At 39.1% G+C, this 20532-nt stretch overlaps 1 protein-coding gene across 2 annotated transcripts; it reads left to right on the plus strand.

Moving 5' to 3' along the window:
* The first annotated feature begins 7802 nt into the window (after positions 1-7802).
* Positions 7803-9904, plus strand: mRpL39 (mitochondrial ribosomal protein L39). Of its 2 annotated transcripts, XM_088192878.1 has the most exons (8): positions 7803-7942; positions 8025-8204; positions 8272-8372; positions 8843-8984; positions 9058-9279; positions 9334-9563; positions 9663-9755; positions 9828-9904. In XM_088192878.1, the coding sequence occupies exons 1-7, from the start codon at positions 7864-7866 to the stop codon at positions 9735-9737; spliced, it is 1029 nt and encodes a 342-aa protein (XP_088049004.1). In that variant the 5' UTR covers positions 7803-7863; the 3' UTR covers positions 9738-9755; positions 9828-9904. The 2 variants fall into 2 exon arrangements, with proteins under 2 accessions (XP_088049004.1, XP_088049003.1); XM_088192877.1 differs by lacking the exon at positions 9828-9904 and having other exon boundaries at positions 9663-9800.
* The last annotated feature ends 10628 nt before the right edge of the window (positions 9905-20532 follow it).

Here is a 20532-nt window from a genome sequence, read left to right on the forward strand (position 1 = left end):
TGCTTGAAAAAAGTTTTTACAAATTAAAAAAAGTTTGAGAACCGCTGGTTAACTCAATATAAATTAGTTTTACTAAAATTTCTAGGTTATTCGTTTTTATAATTTTAAAATCAAGATAATCATTTTAAAAATCTTATAATAAGGAAAAGTAATAATTATTTTTTATTTCCGGCGAACCACATGTTGAGAACCATCTAATAATAACTTGAATTGATGCATTGATACATTTATAACATGTCTAGAAAAATTCAACGAAATATTCGGACCGTATCAAAAGATACATAAATTTAAATAAAAAAGGTAAAATTCGCGAAGTTTTGCGAAAAAGGGCCGGTATTTAGCGTAAGTCTAGTAGTGAAACTGCCGGTCGGTAAAGTGTTAAGCATACAACTTTTTCTTTGACGGTGAGGAAAAATAACCATTTTTGTATGAGCATGAACAATCTTATTGCGCGGCCAAATAAACTGTTTTTTTATGAATAAAAATAATTGTGTTATTCTAGGTAAATAACATATAAATTCATTAGAGTGGATAAATCTATACTTATAGTCTTATTCTGTCAGACTACATATACAACACAAATCTTATTACGTAGAACTTAGTGATGAACCATTTTATTCAAAAAAAGCTGTTCATGAGTCACAAATCTAAGTAATCCGTTGCCAATTCATGCATATGTAAATTATTTATGACTTCATCGCTATTGGTTTCCGCACCTTTTTATTATTATTTTAATATCATCGTGCATCTTCAAGACTGATTAATGATAGAGCAAAATACACTTTAATGTATTTATGGCATCCTTGAATGATTTATAATGAAAACATATAATAATCTATAATGAAAAAATACTGAAATGGCGTTAAACTTATGTCATATATTATACTACATCTGTTTTTTTATTCAATCGTGTTTTCAACATGTAATTATCTAAATGAGAAAAAAATGCTGTTTTGATACATGAGAGATTTAGTAAACAAAATTCCTTTAAATAATTAAATACAATGCTTCAAAATCAGGGCGGATTGATAATAAGAAGCTACCCGACCTTTTTCTTGAAAATCGGCTTACTGCCAAATTTATTTTTTCAAGTCAATACCTTTTTCTATTTTTCTTACAAATAAAGTTGAATAATATTTTGAAGCACATAGTGAATCTTAGATATTTTGATATTATTTGCCTTACTTAAAATGTGTTTAAATTAATTTAAACTATCTCATCATTTGTTATATTATAATAAACCGTTATTTTTATTAGTGAAATAACCTTGTTTTCTTTAACAAGTGAAAGTCATGTTAATTTTGTTTAAAGTAAAATTTAATCTATTACACATTACATATAATTTAATTTTCAATTTATACTAGAAAGCTGGTAACTTCCTTAACATTTTTTTAAAAATTTAATTACTATGCACATCGTGTCATTTTAATAAATTATTGCCGATTCGCATTATGTACGATACGCTAGTTCGTAGTATCCTTGAATATGGCTTGTGAAGTAAAGTACTCATTGTTGTAGAAAACTTATGAGACATTTATATAAAAATGGGCTGAAATATCTATTTTCATAGCCAGATGTGACCCAGACGAAAAACCTTGAAATAAGCATTAGAGAGATTTAGGGAATCTTCCGAAATATGCAGATTTTCAAAAATCTGGCACGATCACTTTCGGAAAGGTTTTTTATCTGAGTGTCTTCTTTTATTGCTTAAGCAAAAATAAGGCGGGTTCGAGTGTTAAAAATTTGTTAACAATTTTTTGGCATTCCTATAACCATATTAAAACCTTCTAAGAAGTATGCATATTAGGCATGAACCTGCCTTTACTTATGCAGCGTTAGAAACACGGCAGTGGTTATTAAACCATTTAAAAATATTCGTACAAATTTAATTTTATATAATAAAATATGCTTAAAGTTTTTTTTCGAGAAATGAAAATTGTGATTTTTCACGAAAAGTAGTTCTCAAGAAGAAACACTAGTGATGCCGTCAAGCTGCCATAATAAACTCTAAATCAGTGAACGTAACAGCTTCCACTTTTATCCAAAGTACACAGACACTGAACTAACACAACCATACTATGGAAGTTGCCAACCAGTTATTGAGATGTTACATATTTATTTTGTGCGAAATAGGCCAAAATATATATAAGTGTTGTAAGTGAGGTCACCTTCGACCTCGGACTACCTCTTCGCTACAAAAACATCTTCACTGAACTTACGCCTCACTTCCTGTACGAGCAATCACCTCCAGGACACGCGCTCGAGGACAAGCACTGACGCCTTCCAGAAGAAGATATTCATAAGGGCCACTTTGTACAGTTAGCTGTACAAACGTCCTCCACAAATCACCAACTAACGCAACCGAAAACATCGAAGCTACTATCCACGACCAGAACGCTTGAAATGTTTGTTTAATAATTTTTTGTAAATTTTCATATATATACAACTTTAAAAATTAGTATTTTTACTTTCAATCTAACCATGATTTTATTTTGAATTTTTATTTTTTAAGTGTATTGTATTATTAAAATATGTTAATTTTCTTTATAAATTTTCTGTAAATATATTTTATATGTATGTAAATTTATATATATTATATGTATGTATGTAATTTTTATCACTATATAAAAAATATATTTTATTAATTTTTGAAATATTTTGAATTAGACTTTTTAAATAATATATCATAACATAATTATCGACCTCTGCGTAAAATCGCCAAAGTACGCTGATATGCTGCAATTTCCCGATAATAACCGTTATTGCAGCGCAGCTACAAACAAAAACAACACACAATCGTATTTTCGTGCCACGTATACGACTTTATTTTTGTGTGCTCGAATGTATGTGAGTAAAAATTGGAAACCATGGCGTATAGTAAGAAAGTAGCGATCGCGTCCCTTATTCTTGACCGTTGCGGCCAGGGCGCCAGCGCTTGAGAACGCTCTTCTTTCACAAGCAGTTAGTTTCTCAACGATTTTAGGCGTGTATCATGACTTTTTTTAATAAAAAATGTTTAAACATTAAATTGTATACTTATTTATTATATAATGGCCATCATAACGCATTGGGGAAATGTGTCAAGTCATGCTGGTTAGATTTGTAATAAAAAAATTGAAAATATTAGTTAATTAAGAGAAATCCGAAACAGCAAAAATATAACGGGTTTCATAAATGGAATAAAAAAAAACTTCGTACATATACAAATAAATTATAATATTAAGACTTTATTATTGTATATTTTTATTTTTTCTTTCTGTTATGTATTTTTTATATATTTTTATATATGTTTACTAAATTTGTTAGATGTAAAGATTAGCTATTAAGCTAAATAAATTAATAAAATAAATAATAAATAATAATTGTTACTGTCGAGATCAACCGTAATCGTTTGGAGGACTGCTAAATGCATATTAAAATAGAACTGTTTTATTTGGACTTTCAAAGATATTTTTGCGTCGGCGTTGTACAAACGATCGAGTATTCAAGTGGATATCCATTAAGTGATTCAAAAACACTTGAAAAGATAGACAAACAAAGCCAAGTGGTCGGTGCCAATACAAAGAATTGCAGTGAATATTTTCGCCATTTCATAGAATTACATCATTGCATATTCAAAAATTTTAAAATCATCGTTCGGTCTATTATAATGCTGATTAGACAATATCGAATAATCTGTTCCCGCCCCGCAATAATCGAGATTGGCTAAATGATGGACTTATTCTAATAAGCCTAAGCACGGCCATATAAGAGAGTAAGTCAATAAGTCCTTTCAATACAATAAAAAAATACATTATTATGGGCTGATTAATTTTTATTTCTCAACATAGTCTCCTTTTAGCTTGATACACTTCGCCCAGCGTTTTTCCAACTTTTTAAACTATCCAAAAAATAAAATTTCAGAAACAGGAAAAGTCGTTGAGGAGCAAATCTGATAATAACAGTGGATGCGGCAACAATCCAAATGCAATTCATGCATGTTCGCTTTCGATACTGCATGAATTATGTATGTATAACTGGGCTTGGGGGTCAGCAATGAAGTCTTCTTGAAGTCTTCTTCGAGAAGAAGACTTACCACCAACTATGCATTGTCTTGATGGAAGAGAACATTCTTATTGGCCAAATGTGGGTGTATTAAATTACTACATTTTTTTGTATTGAAAAATTAAAACGTAATGAGTTATTATTGTGGTAACTATTATTCTCACATGTAAACATAAATAATATAATAATAATGACACTAAACGTAGATTGTAAAGAAATATATAAGATTAAAAATTAAATATATAAAATATATTTTTCATGCAAAGTTGATACAATTGAGCCATTTGATATGCCTATGACATCAACAAGTTCGTCTATGACTCAAAACCATATCGTGGATTTTGTCGATTATTCCTGACGTAGTGGACATCCCAAACGACGTTTATCACTTGCATATGTATGACCACGTTTAAACTCATTGACCCAATTGTAAACAATTTTAAACGCTGGTGCTGATGTGCCATGAACTTCATACAACTCGGCTTTGATTTCTTTGGGTGTTTTGCGAATATCAATTTGCGAAGCTACGCCGAATCAATCAAGACGACCTTTAAAAACCTGAGAGAAGCAGCCATCTTTACTTTTTTATTGTATCTTTACCTTAATCCTACGTCTTATTGTTACTAAGATTACATAACATTTTTAAGATATCAAATAATCTCCTTCGTAATAAAGGCTCAATAAGAATAAATTTATTTTAAAAATACGTTTAATTATTATTACTAATTAGATTATTTTAATTAATTTAAAAAAAAATACGCTTTTGTTTCAGGACTGTTAAAATAAAATGACGTCTTCTCTTGTTTTTATTGCATAATCAATGTACGTGTTGATATTTATTCAGTACTATCAGTACGTCTAATTAACTAATTATATTAAAATAAATACGGTAGTAAATAGCATGTATTTCCTTATATTTTAACTAAAATCGAGTAAATTATATTTTAGGAAATGTGTTTTATTGTGATGTGTACAGTAAGATACCTTGTGAACATTTATAGGCAGATTACCTAATTATAAATATACATAAAGAGAGATGCCGCTCGATACATTGCAATATAAAATAATAGCTCTTCATCACTATTAACTATTTAATAGCCGCTATATTTATTCTGACAATTAGTCATGTTTTGAAAAACATATTTGCAGATTGGTACGTACAATGTAACAATTTCCATACAATAGAACAGTAAAAAAAATAAAAATGTATGTATGATATAATATAGTTTCTCGCCGATGGTCTATAGATGGAACAGGTGTTATGAGCAGACAGTTTGCATCTAAAGTATTTTTTTATGTTCATGTATTGAATGTATAATAATAATACAGCAAGGCCTTTATGGTATTATTCATTAAAAAATATATATACTTTGTAATAATTTGTAGCTTTAAGACCTATTTGTATATGTTAAGGTGAACATGTGAGAACCACTGTCGTTGAAATATGATGACAGCTTAGAATAAATCGACCCTTCATCTACGTGCGCATCTGCTAAGTCGGGAGCGGCCAGAGATCATTGAGTTCGATTATAAAAAAAGTAAACAATTTAGCTATTGATTAAAAATAATTTGAACCGAGATTCTCACGCCAAAAGGAACATAAAATCTCATTAGCAATAAGTTGCAGATTATTTTTATAAAATTTAAGATGTAAAACCTTCCATCGGTAAGGGAGTCGATATTGTGTAAAAATGATTACGCAACAGTATTGATGAAAAGTAACTAGGTATATAAGGAGTTGGATTTTCAGTACAAAATCAGATCACACTCGCCGTTGAGATATGAGCAGTCCCAACATCTCTACCGAAGACTCCAGATAACTACTTAACGCTCACAAGGATCATCCAGCACAGCAATAGGCGATACAGACCAACCTATTGAACTAAGGCTGGCAAGCAACAGTTGATATTTTAATCATTCAGCACCATTCGTAAACTTCATTAAGAAACAACGGGTGGTTTTTGTAGTATTAGAAGTTATCACGTAATTATAAACATTATAAAATTTACAATTAAAATTGAACTACACATGTAACTAATTAAAACATACTGAATTATCTATTTCATGTAATACTGTTTGATCAAGGAAATGTTGGTCACATATGGTTTAAAATCTGGCCAAATTCAAGAGGGGCAAATAACCCCCTCACAAATGATCTCTCTGAAGTTACTATTGATAATATATCATTTAACAAAACATCTCTTACAGATAATGTCACCAATTATTCAAGATGCTCCCACCTGCCCCCCAAATGACGTCCCTGTCATTTCCAGCGCACATCTTAACACCTCTATATCCACAATCCAAAGCGCTAATAAAACTCTTTCTAAAAGCTTCTATTAGAAACTACCATTTATAGGTTATGTCTAGCGTGTTATTTTAATGGATTTTTTCACAATTGTTTAACTGGTAGTTTTGGACATTATGTGTAAAAAAATGCTAAGGGAAACGGCGCGAAATCCGCAGTTAGCAGTCCGCCATTCATGTAATACTTTATGTATTTAATATGTGTTAAATTAACGCAACCAGTCGTCCTCCTTTGTCCTACTCAATTTTTTTATTCTCCTTTTGTCCTTTTTCGTCCTACTCCGACAAAAATTTCCGAGATAACCTTTTTCTTAGCTCCCGCAGCAATTTGTCCTTCTTTGATATTTTAAAAATCTGGTCACCTTGGCCAAATGAAAGCACGCGGGGGCGACACGCTTTCTGAGAACCTCGATAGATTATCTGAAATAGATATTTATGTACTTTTTGAAACTGTCGGAACCAACAAATTAACTACATATTATTTTAATAAAAATAATATCGCTTAGATATATTATTTAAAACACATGTTACAAATTAATCAAATTGTACGTAATTAATTATTTATACGTGTTGCGCATTAATATGTCATTATTGCTAATCCCATATTCAGAGAGTCGCCATCATCGTAACATTTCAGAAGCATACACGCTTAATTTAATTTCCTGACTTCTGTCACCACCGGGCACTAAAGTGTTGATCTACCGACGTGATCTGAAAACGGAAATCTAATTTACACGAGGGCAAGCGCAAAACAAGCCTTTTGTTTAGCTACACAGCTAATGAATAGACTTTTCCGAAATTTGCCAATTCCACGGATAATTTGCAAGAACAATATTAATCGATGAGGATGAAACAATTTTAATGATGGAGGAAGAGTTTAATTTAATTATGAAAAATGCAGAGAAACCTAATATAATTCAAGCTGATGATTTCGGAAATCTAGAATAGGAGTTTTTACTTTTCAAAAACACCAAATAGCGAACTATTTATCTTGAGAGGCTCTACAAATTTTTCCACAGAACTTAAATTGGCACTGGGGGATAAGTATTTTAATGCTTTGCTGTTTCTTAAGTATTATTATATTAGAGTTAGTAAAATAAAATAACTTGATGTAATTAAAATCTTTTAAAAATGTAAAATTCGGATTTTTTAATATAATGATTTTGGACCCGGACCCGCCGGGAATTTAAAATATTGGACTTGGAAACGACAGTTTTTAGAAAATTCAGCTGACATTTGTCAGAAAAGTGATTTATTTTTATAGTTACACCGGATAAACTGTCCCTTTGTCAGAATTTGTTGAAAAAATTAGAGAAAAAAATTTAAATAATAAATATTTATTTTTTAAATGTAATAATTGTATTTAATTTAATAAAAATGTAATTTAATTTAATAATATCTCTTACATCAACAATAAAAGAGAATAAAAGATTTTTGTAGCTGGCGACATTGACTTGTGTCAAAAGAGTCCTCGGTGATTTACAAAAGAATTGTTTTTATATTAAAATCGCCATGTCTGTGTGCAGCTTGACTACGCGGAAGCTCCTGTCCAGATCTTTTTTATCATTTCCGCAAATCGCAACGTTTTCTCGTGAGAATTTGCCACCCGCCATTTTGAGGTTAAGTCAAAACATTGTACCGCTAATTGTGTATTATTTACTGTTTCATATCAGGGCAACTGAGTTTTAACGAAGCCGTCGAGAAGCGAAATCATTTATTTACATTGGAGAAGAAACACCAAAATGAAAGCGTGGGACGGATAGAAAAAATTGAAGTTAAATACATGGGCACACCGAAGGACTGTACTATGATTATGAACAAGGAAATATCGACGCCTTTTGATTGCGCCAGACGTACGTAATGTTTATATAACATCTTATAAATAATGTAACATATTTATTGATTTATTCTGATTTATAGATTTGAGTATATCGCACATGGAGAGATGTGCGCTGGCCGTCATTAATGGAAATGTAGTATGGGACATGAATAGACCTATTCCAGATAGCTGTACATTAGAAGTGCGTAAAAATATTACATTTTATTAAATGATTTAGCAAAATCAATTGCAAAGAAATTAGAAAATATTTTTTTAATGAATTTTTGCAACTTTAGTCAAATAAAATAAAGTCAATAAATAATATTTATATCAAATTATACTACTGTTATTTTTCTTTCCTATTTGCTATGCTTCTTGTTTTTCTTATTTGTTTTTTTAAAATTTAATAATAAATATTTTAACTGTACTTATTATATTTTTTCAAATATATGTATAATTTTAATGTATTTAATTGTATCACTACAATTACCATGCGGAATAAATTAAAAAAAAATATATATATATTTTCATTTGTCACGAGCTAAAGGGCATTTGCCACACAACTCATAGCAGTCAATTTGCAATGATGTATTTTACTGAAATTTTAGTAATGTGTATTATTATATTGAGCTACAAAATTATTGTACACTTATTAAAAATTCTTTTATTTAGCTTTTAGATTTTTTGTCACCGTTACCTCAGCAAGTTAACTTGGCTTTCTGGCGGACGTGTTCTTTCGTTCTCGGAGCAACAATAGCGCGAGCTTTCAGGGATAAATATAAGATTAAACTGCATAGTTTTCCATCACCTGATAGTAATAAATAATTTATGCGACATGTCATTTATTTTACTGTTTTTATTAATATTTTTCGTATGAATATTTATAGTAAGATCTGGATCGTTTGTATATGACGCAGAACTGTGTGGTTTGGATGAATGGAAACCTACGCAGGAAGAGTACCGAGTTTTCAGTACGGAAATGATCAAGTTCGTTCAATCGGCCGTTCCTATAGAACGCTTGACTGTTCCAATGAATTTGGCTTTGGCAATGTTTGAAGAGAACGAACACAAATCACAACAGATACCACATATTGCAAGGAAAAATGCAGGTAATTTACTTGAAAGTGATGTAGTAGACAGTTTTTATATGTGTTTTTTTTTAGGAAACGTTACACTTTATAGAGCAGGAACCCACATTGATATATCGAAAGGTCCCATGATATCGAACGTGAGGCAAATTGGTCGCGTTACTATACCTGCTGTCTTTAACTTTACCGGGCAAGTCGACGATAGAAAAATAACGCTTCATAGATTCCAAGGAGTCGCACTCCCCATTGGAATTATCATCAATCATGTAGCTTATGGTTTATTGGAAAAGAGAGCTAAGAAATTGGTAAGACAAACTTATAGACCATTAAATGTTTTACACACAGATAACCACAATTATTTATTGCTAGTAATCTAATTAATTATTGATACTCTTACTTTGTAGAATCCTGCGAGATCTCCTTTAACTCCGTACGATTTGGAATATGTTGATAATCATGCGGCTGAAGCTATTGCATAATGTATTACGGAGTGTAAAGTACTTGTTTTTTTATAGATTTAATATACACTATTGATAGATTAATTATGTTTTATTAATTTCCTTTTTTAGAATCAAATATATATAATTTAATTGGCGTTTCAAGATTTTTTTACGTGGAATAAAAAATAATTGTATTCACAACTGAACCTCGTCATGCTTACTTATTAAACTGAATCAATGTTGAATTGTAATGTGTAGCATGCCCACATTTGTGGGGTATTAGGAATTCCACTCGTAGAGGCACGATACAGTTCAACTTTACATTTGTACGCGCCAATCATTTCCTTCTTCAGCTCTACGTCAGCTTTGTCCGGTGAAATTTTACTGACGTCGTATTGTCCCTGAAGTTAAGAAACAAGTAATTTTATTTATTTATTTTATAAATATATGTCGAGAATGTAACACATAAATGAAGAAATGTGTAACAATCTCAACTTGATAAGAAAAAAAGGAGTTGGATGTTTTATTTTTAGAATTTATGGGCAATAGAAGACAATTCTTTAATGAAAAGGGAATCGGATGCATTATCTGGCAACCAGATACGAGATGCATATTTAACGAAATCATGCTCAATCTTGAATTTATGATAATAACGGATAACAAATTTCAAAATATCGCTGATTGTCTATTTATACACAAATTGGTTATTAAATCAGTGCGATGAGACACGTTACTACTCATTTTATAATCATAATAAAGTAGTGTTTTAAAACTTGAGTATTTATATAGTATACTATATTGACAGAAAGTGTATTTACCTTTTTGATTGGGCATGAAATTATTGGTGGTTCCATAGTTTTGAAATAAACTGACCATGACTCTGATCCGCCTTCGTTTATCTTTTCACACAAATCCTGAATATCGTATGTAATCATCATCATGTAATTTCCAGGGCTGACTGCTTTCTCCAGAAAGGCTTTAACCTGTGAGATTCGTTTAGAAAACATAACTTGCCTTATGAAATATATTTCAATTTATATAATTACCATGATAGGAGAGTTAATGTCGGAGTTCAGATTCATAATGCCTTTGATTCCCATAGCCGTCTCATTCGCCATGTAAACCTTAGCATTGGTTAGATCGGAGATTTGGTTCTCATAATTGGGACACTCCGACACCGCGTCCCAAATTAAAACTATTTTACGTTGCTATCAACATAAACACTTAAAATTTTACTATAATAATTTTGCATGTTGTTAAAACTTACTTTTGCTTTTGGTTCAATATTCGGTATCGAAATTAGTATTAAACAAATGAGTAATAAACATTTTAATGACATGTTCAACTGGATCAATCTGTATGGTATGGTTAAATGATTGAATGTCATGGCAGTCTCAGCTTTTATTAGTTACTGTGTCACGCTATTATAACAATGGATGATTGTTAGCGACTGATATAATATAAATAAACAATTATTATAATATATTATATAAAAATATATATTGACAGTTTGAAAATTGACTGTCATAACTACTAAAACACATTGCTACTTCTTCATACCCACAGGGTCATTATCATCAGGTGTTCAGTCCACCGCAGTCTTTGAGATTTGCAGAAGCATATGTTAAATTCTTGCTCTGCGAAGGCTTCTAACTCGTGGTTCATTTTTGTTCTGTATGTACCATCTGCTTCCTTGATTGGATCGAATATTTTTCTCAAAATTATTCTTTCAAAGAATCCAAGCCGACTTTCTTTCCTCAATGTGGTTGTTGACGTTTCACTGCCATATGTAATGATGGTAATGATTTATCTGAGTACTTTATTCCAATCTTATTTTTACGTAATTGTTATATAACGTGTATAATTGATATAATTGTCGGGTTCATCATTTGAAACAATCCCTATTTAAAACTGAAAGGATTAACGCATATTATAATCATAAAAAGAGTCAATTCGACTCGTGATAAAATCGTTTTAATCATTAAAAAAAAATTGGTTTCTTCGTTTAAAATGAGACACCGTGGTAGTTCATTTAACAAATTAAGGTACTCGCCTTAAGAATAGATTTCAATATACCTTAACGGTCAACAGCAATTTATTTCAAAGAAATTCGCCACCATTCTCTAATTGGACGACATTAAAATAAATATTGGGAACCTGGCAACTAGAAATCACTTCCATTTAGACAGTGGTGTGATACTGGATTGTAATGTACGGCTCCTAATAACCCTTTTCAGTATCAGAATGTGAATTTTTCCAGATTTTTATTACCAGTGGAGTTTTCTTATTATCTGCGTGAAAATAAAATAGCTAGAAAGATATTAAATATCCAACAATTCAATTATATTTGTGGTAATAGTCACTGGCATTGTACGTTGATCCGTTCAATGTCAGTTATGAGGAGCTGGTTAGAATTAAAATCTTCTGCTGTGAGTGTGAGACTAGTGTTATTATTTTTTTATAAAGGTCTTTGGTGGAATAATAATCAATGATTGCAAATCAATTCTAACCTCTAAGTAAAATTATAAATAATATATAAAAAAATACATATATGAAAAAAATTTAGGAACATCTGCTTTAATTAATATGTTCAGTTAATAACAATTATAATTAGACAAAGCCTTAGAGTTACAGACAATTGGGCTTTTGTATAATGCACAGTACAATATGCACGGTTTAATTAGTTATTGTGTTTTTTATTGAATTGTCATAATTAGAATAATTATAATTGAAATGTTATGTTAATAAATTTGCGAGAATGAAATTGATATTAATCTTTTTGAATTATTATGAATGAATGTACTCATTACACGTTTCATAATGATTTCTACAATTAAATAACGCTTATAATGTTCTTCAATATAATTTAAATATACTGTGCACAGAATTTATGTAAAAATATAATTAATTTATTAATTGCATAATATCAGATTAAAATAGTTAAGCCAACTAAATAAGCAACAATAGTAGAAAATGTTATCAATTTAACAAATTCAATAATAGCTGTAAAGTTGTTTTTATCTTTCTAATTCCCACAATAGTTGGAAACCATTGTTGAAATTCTTCATCATAATGGGAAATAATTGTGATATAATAAACGTCTAATCGATCTATTTAGAGATTAAGTTTTATGTGTTTAATAATAATTGTTAAAGCAATTGATTAATTAGCGTTTGAAATATATCATGTAATATAAAAATAATACAGGAAACGGTATAAATAATTTCCTGTGTTCAAAATGTAAGCAAAATACTTAGGAACATGCCTCAAGTGTCATTCAATCCGACGACAGTATACAATACTGTATAATACTTTTATTTTTTATAAATAATCATTCATCTGAAATAAAAGTATTATAAATGAACCAAAAGTTTCATAAAATGTAAGTCTCTATAGTGTTAAATACAAGTTGATCAACTCTTAAAATATAAAAGAATATCTAGAAAAATATTTTAACGGTGCAAATCTTGAATCATTGATTGGATTGCAGTTCGACGATGATTCTTCAGGAAATCTATGGATATTGTACTGTAACATTGTTATTATTGTATATACTTTTGTGTGTTTGTTCTCCGGTTTTGGTAAGAATGTATGGCGACATTGTTTTTGTGAATCCAAGCTACATATTCTTAGAAAGCTTGGAAAGTTGTGGAACTGTAGTACATCATGGAATATGATCCTTGATTCAACTCTAATAATGAGACTATTACTTGGCGATTTTTCTTTGAAGGCATTCTTCAACTACTACAAAAGATTTTGATGTGTATGTCTGTCATTCTGGTGTGTCTGGCCTAATTGAGAAGTTTGCTACATTACATAACTTTCTAGTCCAATTGTACATTTGCTGGAGAGACAGACATGCATCACCATACTAATCTTTTATTCGTCAATGAATTTTTGATGAGTGTTAATATTTGTCCTAAAGCTAAAATTAAAACTGAAATTCAATTTATTTTAATTTAATAATATTCACATATATAAAAAATATGTCTAAATTAATACAACCATCGTCTTTATTTTTCCTATATGCAATTTTACTATTAAAATTAATGCATTTAATTAATGTGTCGGAGAGGGTAAGTTTGCTATGTTAAGCTCTCACGACATTCACTCACGACACTCACTTTGATAGTTTGGCGTAGCACTGCGGGTGGGCGCAGCCCTACAGGATGCGGTGCCGCTGGGGCGCGGTGCTGCGGTGGGCGCAGCCCTACAGGATGCGGCGCCGATGGGGCGCGGTGCTGCGGGGGGCGCAGCCCTACAGGATGCGGCTCCGGTGGAGACGCGGTGCTGCGGGGGGCGCAGCCTTACAGGATGTGGTGCCGATGGGGCGCGGTGCTGCGGGGGCGCAGCCCTACAGGTTGTGGTGCCGATGGGGCGCGGTGCTGCGGGGGGCGCAGCCCTACAGGATGCGGCTCCGGTGGAGGCGCGGTGCAGCGGGGGGCGCAGCCCTACAGGATGCGGCGCCGATGGGGGCGCGGTGCTGCGGGGGGGCGCAGCCCTACAGGATGCGGCTCCGGTGGAGGCACGGTGCAGCGGGGGGGCGCAGCCCTACAGGATGCGGCTCCGGTGGAGGCGCGGTGCTGCGGGGGGCATCTAACGGCGCTGTGATGTCGCTCCAGCGGGCGTTGGGCTTCGACCGGCGCCTATGGGGGCGCGCGGCGGGGCTCCTGTGGTCATCGGGCAATCGCGGCGTCTCTCCGGCGTGTCCAGGACTCTAACGGGTGCTCGGGGGCTCGCGATGGCGCTCCGGCGGAATTAGGCCCAAAACTCTACCTCGTAATGTCTGGGGGCTCTGGCTGTGAAGGTCTCGACGGTCGGCAGGATTTCGCCCGGTCAGATGGGGGCTCCGGCGGCGCTGCGAGGCGATGGGAGCGGATTCGGACAGCGTCCCCACGCCCGTCCGCCGAAAGCAGCGCTTTCGGCACGTCCTCTCAGCTTCGGGTCCCGTTCGGAATAGGCCGAGCTTTTGCGTCCCCAAGCGCGTTAAGGGATGGTTTTGGTCTTAACGCCGTGGTCGGTGAGCAGCGATCGGCGCTAGGGGTGCAACGCCTTTCCGGCCCGATTCCTTGTTATGTGTAGCACTAGGTCGCTACACCACTCCCCCCCTAGTGGTTTCCTCCTGGAATCCACGATTAATCCAGAAACCGAGCCGGAAAACGAACACGTCTCCCGCCTCTTGTCTGCGTGAGGTCTGTAGGAGTTTGTGCTATTTCTGACGGAGAGCTCGCTGGCGCGAGTATAGCTGGCTGCCAGTTGGCGCTGTTTGGCGTGGACGCTTGGGCGTCTGGTTTTGTATGGGTGTGGTCTGGCGTTTGTATATACGCCGGTTTTAAACGGTCGATGGAGATTGTCGTGTGGCTTCCTCGCACGTTTACAACCATCCATTTGGGTCGCCGTTGAATGACCTCATACGGGCCGTCGTAGGGGGAACTGAGAGGTCCCCGTGCTGCGTCACGTCTTACGAACACGTGCGTCGTCGTCGGTAAATCTTTGAAGATGAACGTTGGACGCACTCCGTGTGATCTCGGCTGGGCGGGCGACAGTTGCTGCATACGCCCTCGAAGTCGGTCTGCAAAATCTGGCGTAATCGTACTTGGTGCGGCTTGTCGCGGTGCCAGAAATTCACCAGGAAGACGCAGGTTTTGTCCATACACCAGTTCTGCAGGTGTAGCTTGCGCATCTTCTCGCCAAGTAGCTCTGATGCCCATTAGCACCGTCGGTAACGCCTCTGTCCAACGTTCGTCTTGATGGCACCTGAGAGCGGCCTTCAACTGGCGGTGGAGCCTCTCTATCATCCCGTTTGCCTGCGGGTGATAGGCTGTTGTTCGTTTGTGTGATGAGCCGAATGCATGATTCAACTCCTTGAATAGGGCGCTCTCGAACTGCCGGCCTTGGTCCGTCGTAATCCTAAGTGGGGTGCCAAATCTTGTGATCCACCCGCTGTAAAGTTTCCTAGCCACAGTCTCGGCCGTGATGTCTTCTATCGCGTAAGCTTCCGGCCAGCGGGTGAATCGATCGATGCATGTCAAAATATATTTCTTCCCTTCTGATACCGGGAGAGGGCCGACGATGTCGATATGAATGTGCTCAAATCGGCCTTCCGGGGGTCGAAAACTTCCGATCGGTGAAGACACATGCCTGGACACCTTTGATCTTTGACACTCTAAGCACTCGCGGGCCCATCGCTTGCAGTCAGAACGAAGCCGGGGCCAGAAAAACCTGTCGGCGACGAGCTTCATCGTTGGTCGGCCACCTGGGTGTGAAGGTGAGTGGCAAATGTCAAAAGCTTGCTTCCGGAACTGTTGTGGCAAATATGGACGCTCTTTTCCTAGAGATGTGTCGCACCAAATGGTGGTGCTGGACTCGGGTAGGCTGATGGGACTCAAGGCTGTCCAAGGAGTCTGTGGGTCGGCTGTTTGCTGACGCTCTAACTCCTGGTAGTCTATTTGTTGGCTGCTGACGATCTCTACTCGCGATAGGGCGTCCGCCACTACGTTGTCGCTGCCGGAAACGTGCCGAATATCGGTCGTAAATTGGGCGACAAAGTCCGTATGGCGGAACTGGCGCGGGGAAGCCTTCTCCGGCTTCTGCTGAAATACAAATGTCAGAGGCTTGTGGTCGGTAAAAATAATGAACTCCCGGCCTTCCACCATGTGTCTAAAATGTCTGACTGCTTGGTAGATGGCAAGGAGCTCCCGGTCGTAAGCGCTGTATTTGACCTGTGCCGGTGCCAATTTCTTGGAATAAAACGCTATTGGCAGCCATCCGTCTGAAGATCGCTGCTGAAGACTTGCGCCGATAGCGTGTTCCGAAGCGTCCGCAAATATTGCTAGGTCTTGACTTGGATCAGGATGCGCGAGAAGGGCGGCATTCATTAACCCTTGCTTGCATGCCGCAAATGCTTCCTCTAAGTCGCCGTTCCATGTGATTGGGTCCTTGTTCGCTGTGGTGCCTCTAAGCTGGTCCGTCAGTAACCGCTGAGCTGCGGACGCTCCAGGGATGAATCTTCGATAAAAGTTTATCATCCCTAGAAAACGCCGCATTTTCTTGACGGTGTCTGGGCGCGGGAAGTTGGCGATAGCGTCGACCTTTTCCGGGAGAGGGCTGGTCCCGTTTTCATTGACGCGGTAGCCGAGAAAGTCGACCTCCGTTTTTCCGAAAATGCTTTTCGCTGCGTTGACCAACACTCCATATTCTTTGAGGCGCGCAAAAAGTTGTCGGAGGTGATCTTTGTGCTGGGCGTGATCTTCGGAGGCTACTATGATATCGTCTATGTAGACGAAGCAGAAGTCGAGTCCTCGCAGTGCTGCGTCAATGAACCGTTGGAATGTTTGTGCCGCGTTTCTCAGGCCGAATGACATAAAAGGAAACTCGTAGAGGCCAAACGGTGTCGATATTGCGGTCTTTTTTATGTCATCCGGGGCGACCGGGATTTGATGATACGCCCGTACCAGGTCGATGGTGCTGAATACCTTTCGATTCGCCAGCGCGTGCGAAAAATCTTCTATGTGTGGCACCGGATAGCGGTCTGGGATGGTTCGCGCGTTGAGGGCTCTATAGTCACCGCAAGGTCGCCACTCTCCCGGCGTCTTCTTCGGGACGATATGCAGTGGCGATGACCATGAACTGTCTGATGGGCGGATGGTACCATCGCTCAAGAGGGTCCTAAACTCTTCCTTAGCGACCCTGAGTTTGTCAGGGGCAAGTCTTCGGGGGCGACTGAACACCGATGGTCCTGGTGTGGTTCTTATGTGGTGCACAGTGGTATGTTGCACTGGTCGCAGAGCTCTGTTTCCGGCGGGTTGTGTTATCTCCGGAAACTTTTTCAGGAGAGAATGATAGTCGCTGTCGATATCGGCTGACGATATCGACTTGATGTGCGGTGGTTCTTCTGCGACGTGCGGGCTACCCGGGGCCCTGAAAGAGGTTACTCCGTCGACGAGGCGGGCGTTCTTCAGGTCCACGAGTAGATTGAAGTGCCGCAGGAAGTCAGCACCGATGATCGGCGACTGCACGTCTGCAATAATGAATTGCCACTGAAACTCGCGGCGAAGTCCGAAGTCCAGTGACAATTCCTTCCAGCCGAAAGTCTTTATAGTCGATCCGTTAGCCGCAAACAATTGGTATGGCACCGGACGAAGTACTCCAGCAATTTTCTTTCGTGGAAACACGCACAAGTCCGAACCCGTATCTACCAAAAACCGCACTTTGGATCTTTTGTCCGTAATTATGAGACGGCAACTGGTAGGGCTTAACACGCCGGCCGTCGTTGGCGGTAGCCCCGTTAGTTTTTTTTTACTCTACTTTTACAAGGTGGCGAGCACCTTACGGCTTTGGCCCCAAACTGCGTATGATACCAGCAAACGCCGTCCGTATGGGGTCGGTCCCTGGACTGGCTTCTCGGTTGGTAGCGGCTCCATGACGAACTTGGTTGCCTTGCTCTGGAGCTGCTCCGTGGGCTTCCTTCTCTGCCTCGGTATTGCGGGCGGTCGTTCAGGTGTTGAGTAAGCTCCATCCGGCGCAATTTCTTGCTCAGGTCCTCGACGGTATTCCGCAACTCCGCTACTTCGTCCTCTGACGTCCGCCGTAACGGTTGCTGGATAGCGGTTACTTGGGGTGCTGGTGGTGGTATTGCTGGAGCCTGGAGGGCGGCAGTCTGGAATTGCGAAATTTCCGCAATTCTGTCCGCCGTTGCAGCAATCCTATCCAGCTCGCAGTCCATGGATCCAGCAATGCCCGTCTGTATGTACGCTGGTAAGCGAATCTGCCAGAAGGTTTTAAGCATCGTTTCTGGAAAACTGGGTCCAGCAAGCCTTCTCAGCTCCCGCAAAAAGGCTGATGGCTTCCTGTCCCCCATCTCGGCTTGTTCGAACAGGCGCCTAGTCTCCTGCTCCTTCGAGGCTCCCGTGCGCGAAATTATAGCCGCCTTGAGAGCACCATACGCATATCCAACGGGCGCAGACTCAATAACGTCCTGGACCTCTTCCAACACGAATATGGGCAGACAATTGAGCGTTTTACAGTATTTCGCGTTATCTGCTGTGATTCGGTGGTGCTGGAAGAGCGTTTCTAATATGGTGAACCACAGTCGGGGGTTATGGGTGCAAAATGCTGGGGCTGTCATGGTTGGGACATTAACAGCCTCAACTGCTGGTGGTGGGTTCACCGGGGCGGCTGGTGGAGCATCCATTTTAGCAGGAATAAAAAAAAAAAATCAGTAGAATAAAAAACGGGCTACGTGATCACGTCGGGGTCACCAATTGTCGGAGAGGGTAAGTTTGCTATGTTAAGCTCTCACGACATTCACTCACGACACTCACTTTGATAGTTTGGCGTAGCACTGCGGGTGGGCGCAGCCCTACAGGATGCGGTGCCGCTGGGGCGCGGTGCTGCGGTGGGCGCAGCCCTACAGGATGCGGCGCCGATGGGGCACGGTGCTGCGGGGGGCGCAGCCCTACAGGATGCGGCTCCGGTGGAGACGCGGTGCTGCGGGGGGCGCAGCCTTACAGGATGCGGTGCCGATGGGGCGCGGTGCTGCGGGGGCGCAGCCCTACAGGTTGTGGTGCCGATGGGGCGCGGTGCTGCGGGGGGCGCAGCCCTACAGGATGCGGCTCCGGTGGAGGCGCGGTGCAGCGGGGGGCGCAGCCCTACAGGATGCGGCGCCGATGGGGGCGCGGTGCTGCGGGGGGGCGCAGCCCTACAGGATGCGGCTCCGGTGGAGGCACGGTGCAGCGGGGGGGCGCAGCCCTACAGGATGCGGCTCCGGTGGAGGCGCGGTGCTGCGGGGGGGCGCAGCCCTACAGGATGCGGTGCCGATGGGGGCGCAGCCCTACAGGATGCGGCTCCGGTGGAGGCGCGGTGCTGCGGGGGGCATCTAACGGCGCTGTGATGTCGCTCCAGCGGGCGTTGGGCTTCGACCGGCGCCTATGGGGGCGCGCGGCGGGGCTCCTGTGGTCATCGGGCAATCGCGGCGTCTCTCCGGCGTGTCCAGGACTCTAACGGGTGCTCGGGGGCTCGCGATGGCGCTCCGGCGGAATTAGGCCCAAAACTCTACCTCGTAATGTCTGGGGGCTCTGGCTGTGAAGGTCTCGACGGTCGGCAGGATTTCGCCCGGTCAGATGGGGGCTCCGGCGGCGCTGCGAGGCGATGGGAGCGGATTCGGACAGCGTCCCCACGCCCGTCCGCCGAAAGCAGCGCTTTCGGCACGTCCTCTCAGCTTCGGGTCCCGTTCGGAATAGGCCGAGCTTTTGCGTCCCCAAGCGCGTTAAGGGATGGTTTTGGTCTTAACGCCGTGGTCGGTGAGCAGCGATCGGCGCTAGGGGTGCAACGCCTTTCCGGCCCGATTCCTTGTTATGTGTAGCACTAGGTCGCTACAAATGCATACATTTTTTCATATTGTAGATATATTTTAATGCTATTTTCTTTAATAAGCCGACGTATGAAATAATCGCGATGGCTTCGTTCTGGAGGACATCAAAGGGTACAGAAATCAATGGTTATGAATATTTTCTCTGGGTTTAACCATAACGAATAAGAAATTGGCCAACTAAATACGTTTTAAAATTAAAACTTGATAGGTGTTTACGAGCATTTGTCAGAACATTTTGCTGTATGATCCTCCTTTTGAGTAGAGTCGTTGTTGAGAGTTATTCATGTGGTGTTCACTGTTCCACTGAACCAACGCTTGCTCGCACACAATATGTTTAATTTTTATAACGTATTTATATAGCAAAACGTTGTTGACCGCTTTTTTAGCCGTTAGGGCCAAATGCAGTATCCGAGAATTGATATCCATTTGTTTCTGAGCTTGGCGCTGACATTCTTAACAAGT

This window comes from Plectrocnemia conspersa, unplaced genomic scaffold (genome assembly GCF_051122295.1).
Source record: "Plectrocnemia conspersa isolate PC_06_02 unplaced genomic scaffold, ASM5112229v1 ptg000009l, whole genome shotgun sequence".
Lineage (NCBI taxonomy): Eukaryota > Metazoa > Arthropoda > Insecta > Trichoptera > Polycentropodidae > Plectrocnemia > Plectrocnemia conspersa.

What these genes read in the sequence shown, in the direction of transcription:
- mRpL39 (XM_088192878.1), top strand. Translation starts at nt 7,864, where the DNA reads ATGTCTGTGTGCAGCTTGACTACGCGGAAGCTCCTGTCCAGATCTTTT. An exon ending in GCAAATCGCAACGTTTTCTC is followed by an intron (nt 7,943 to 8,024) that starts GTGAGAATTTGC and finishes GTTTCATATCAG; the next exon opens with GGCAACTGAGTTTTAACGAA. An exon ending in CAGATAGCTGTACATTAGAA is followed by an intron (nt 8,373 to 8,842) that starts GTGCGTAAAAAT and finishes TCTTTTATTTAG; the next exon opens with CTTTTAGATTTTTTGTCACC.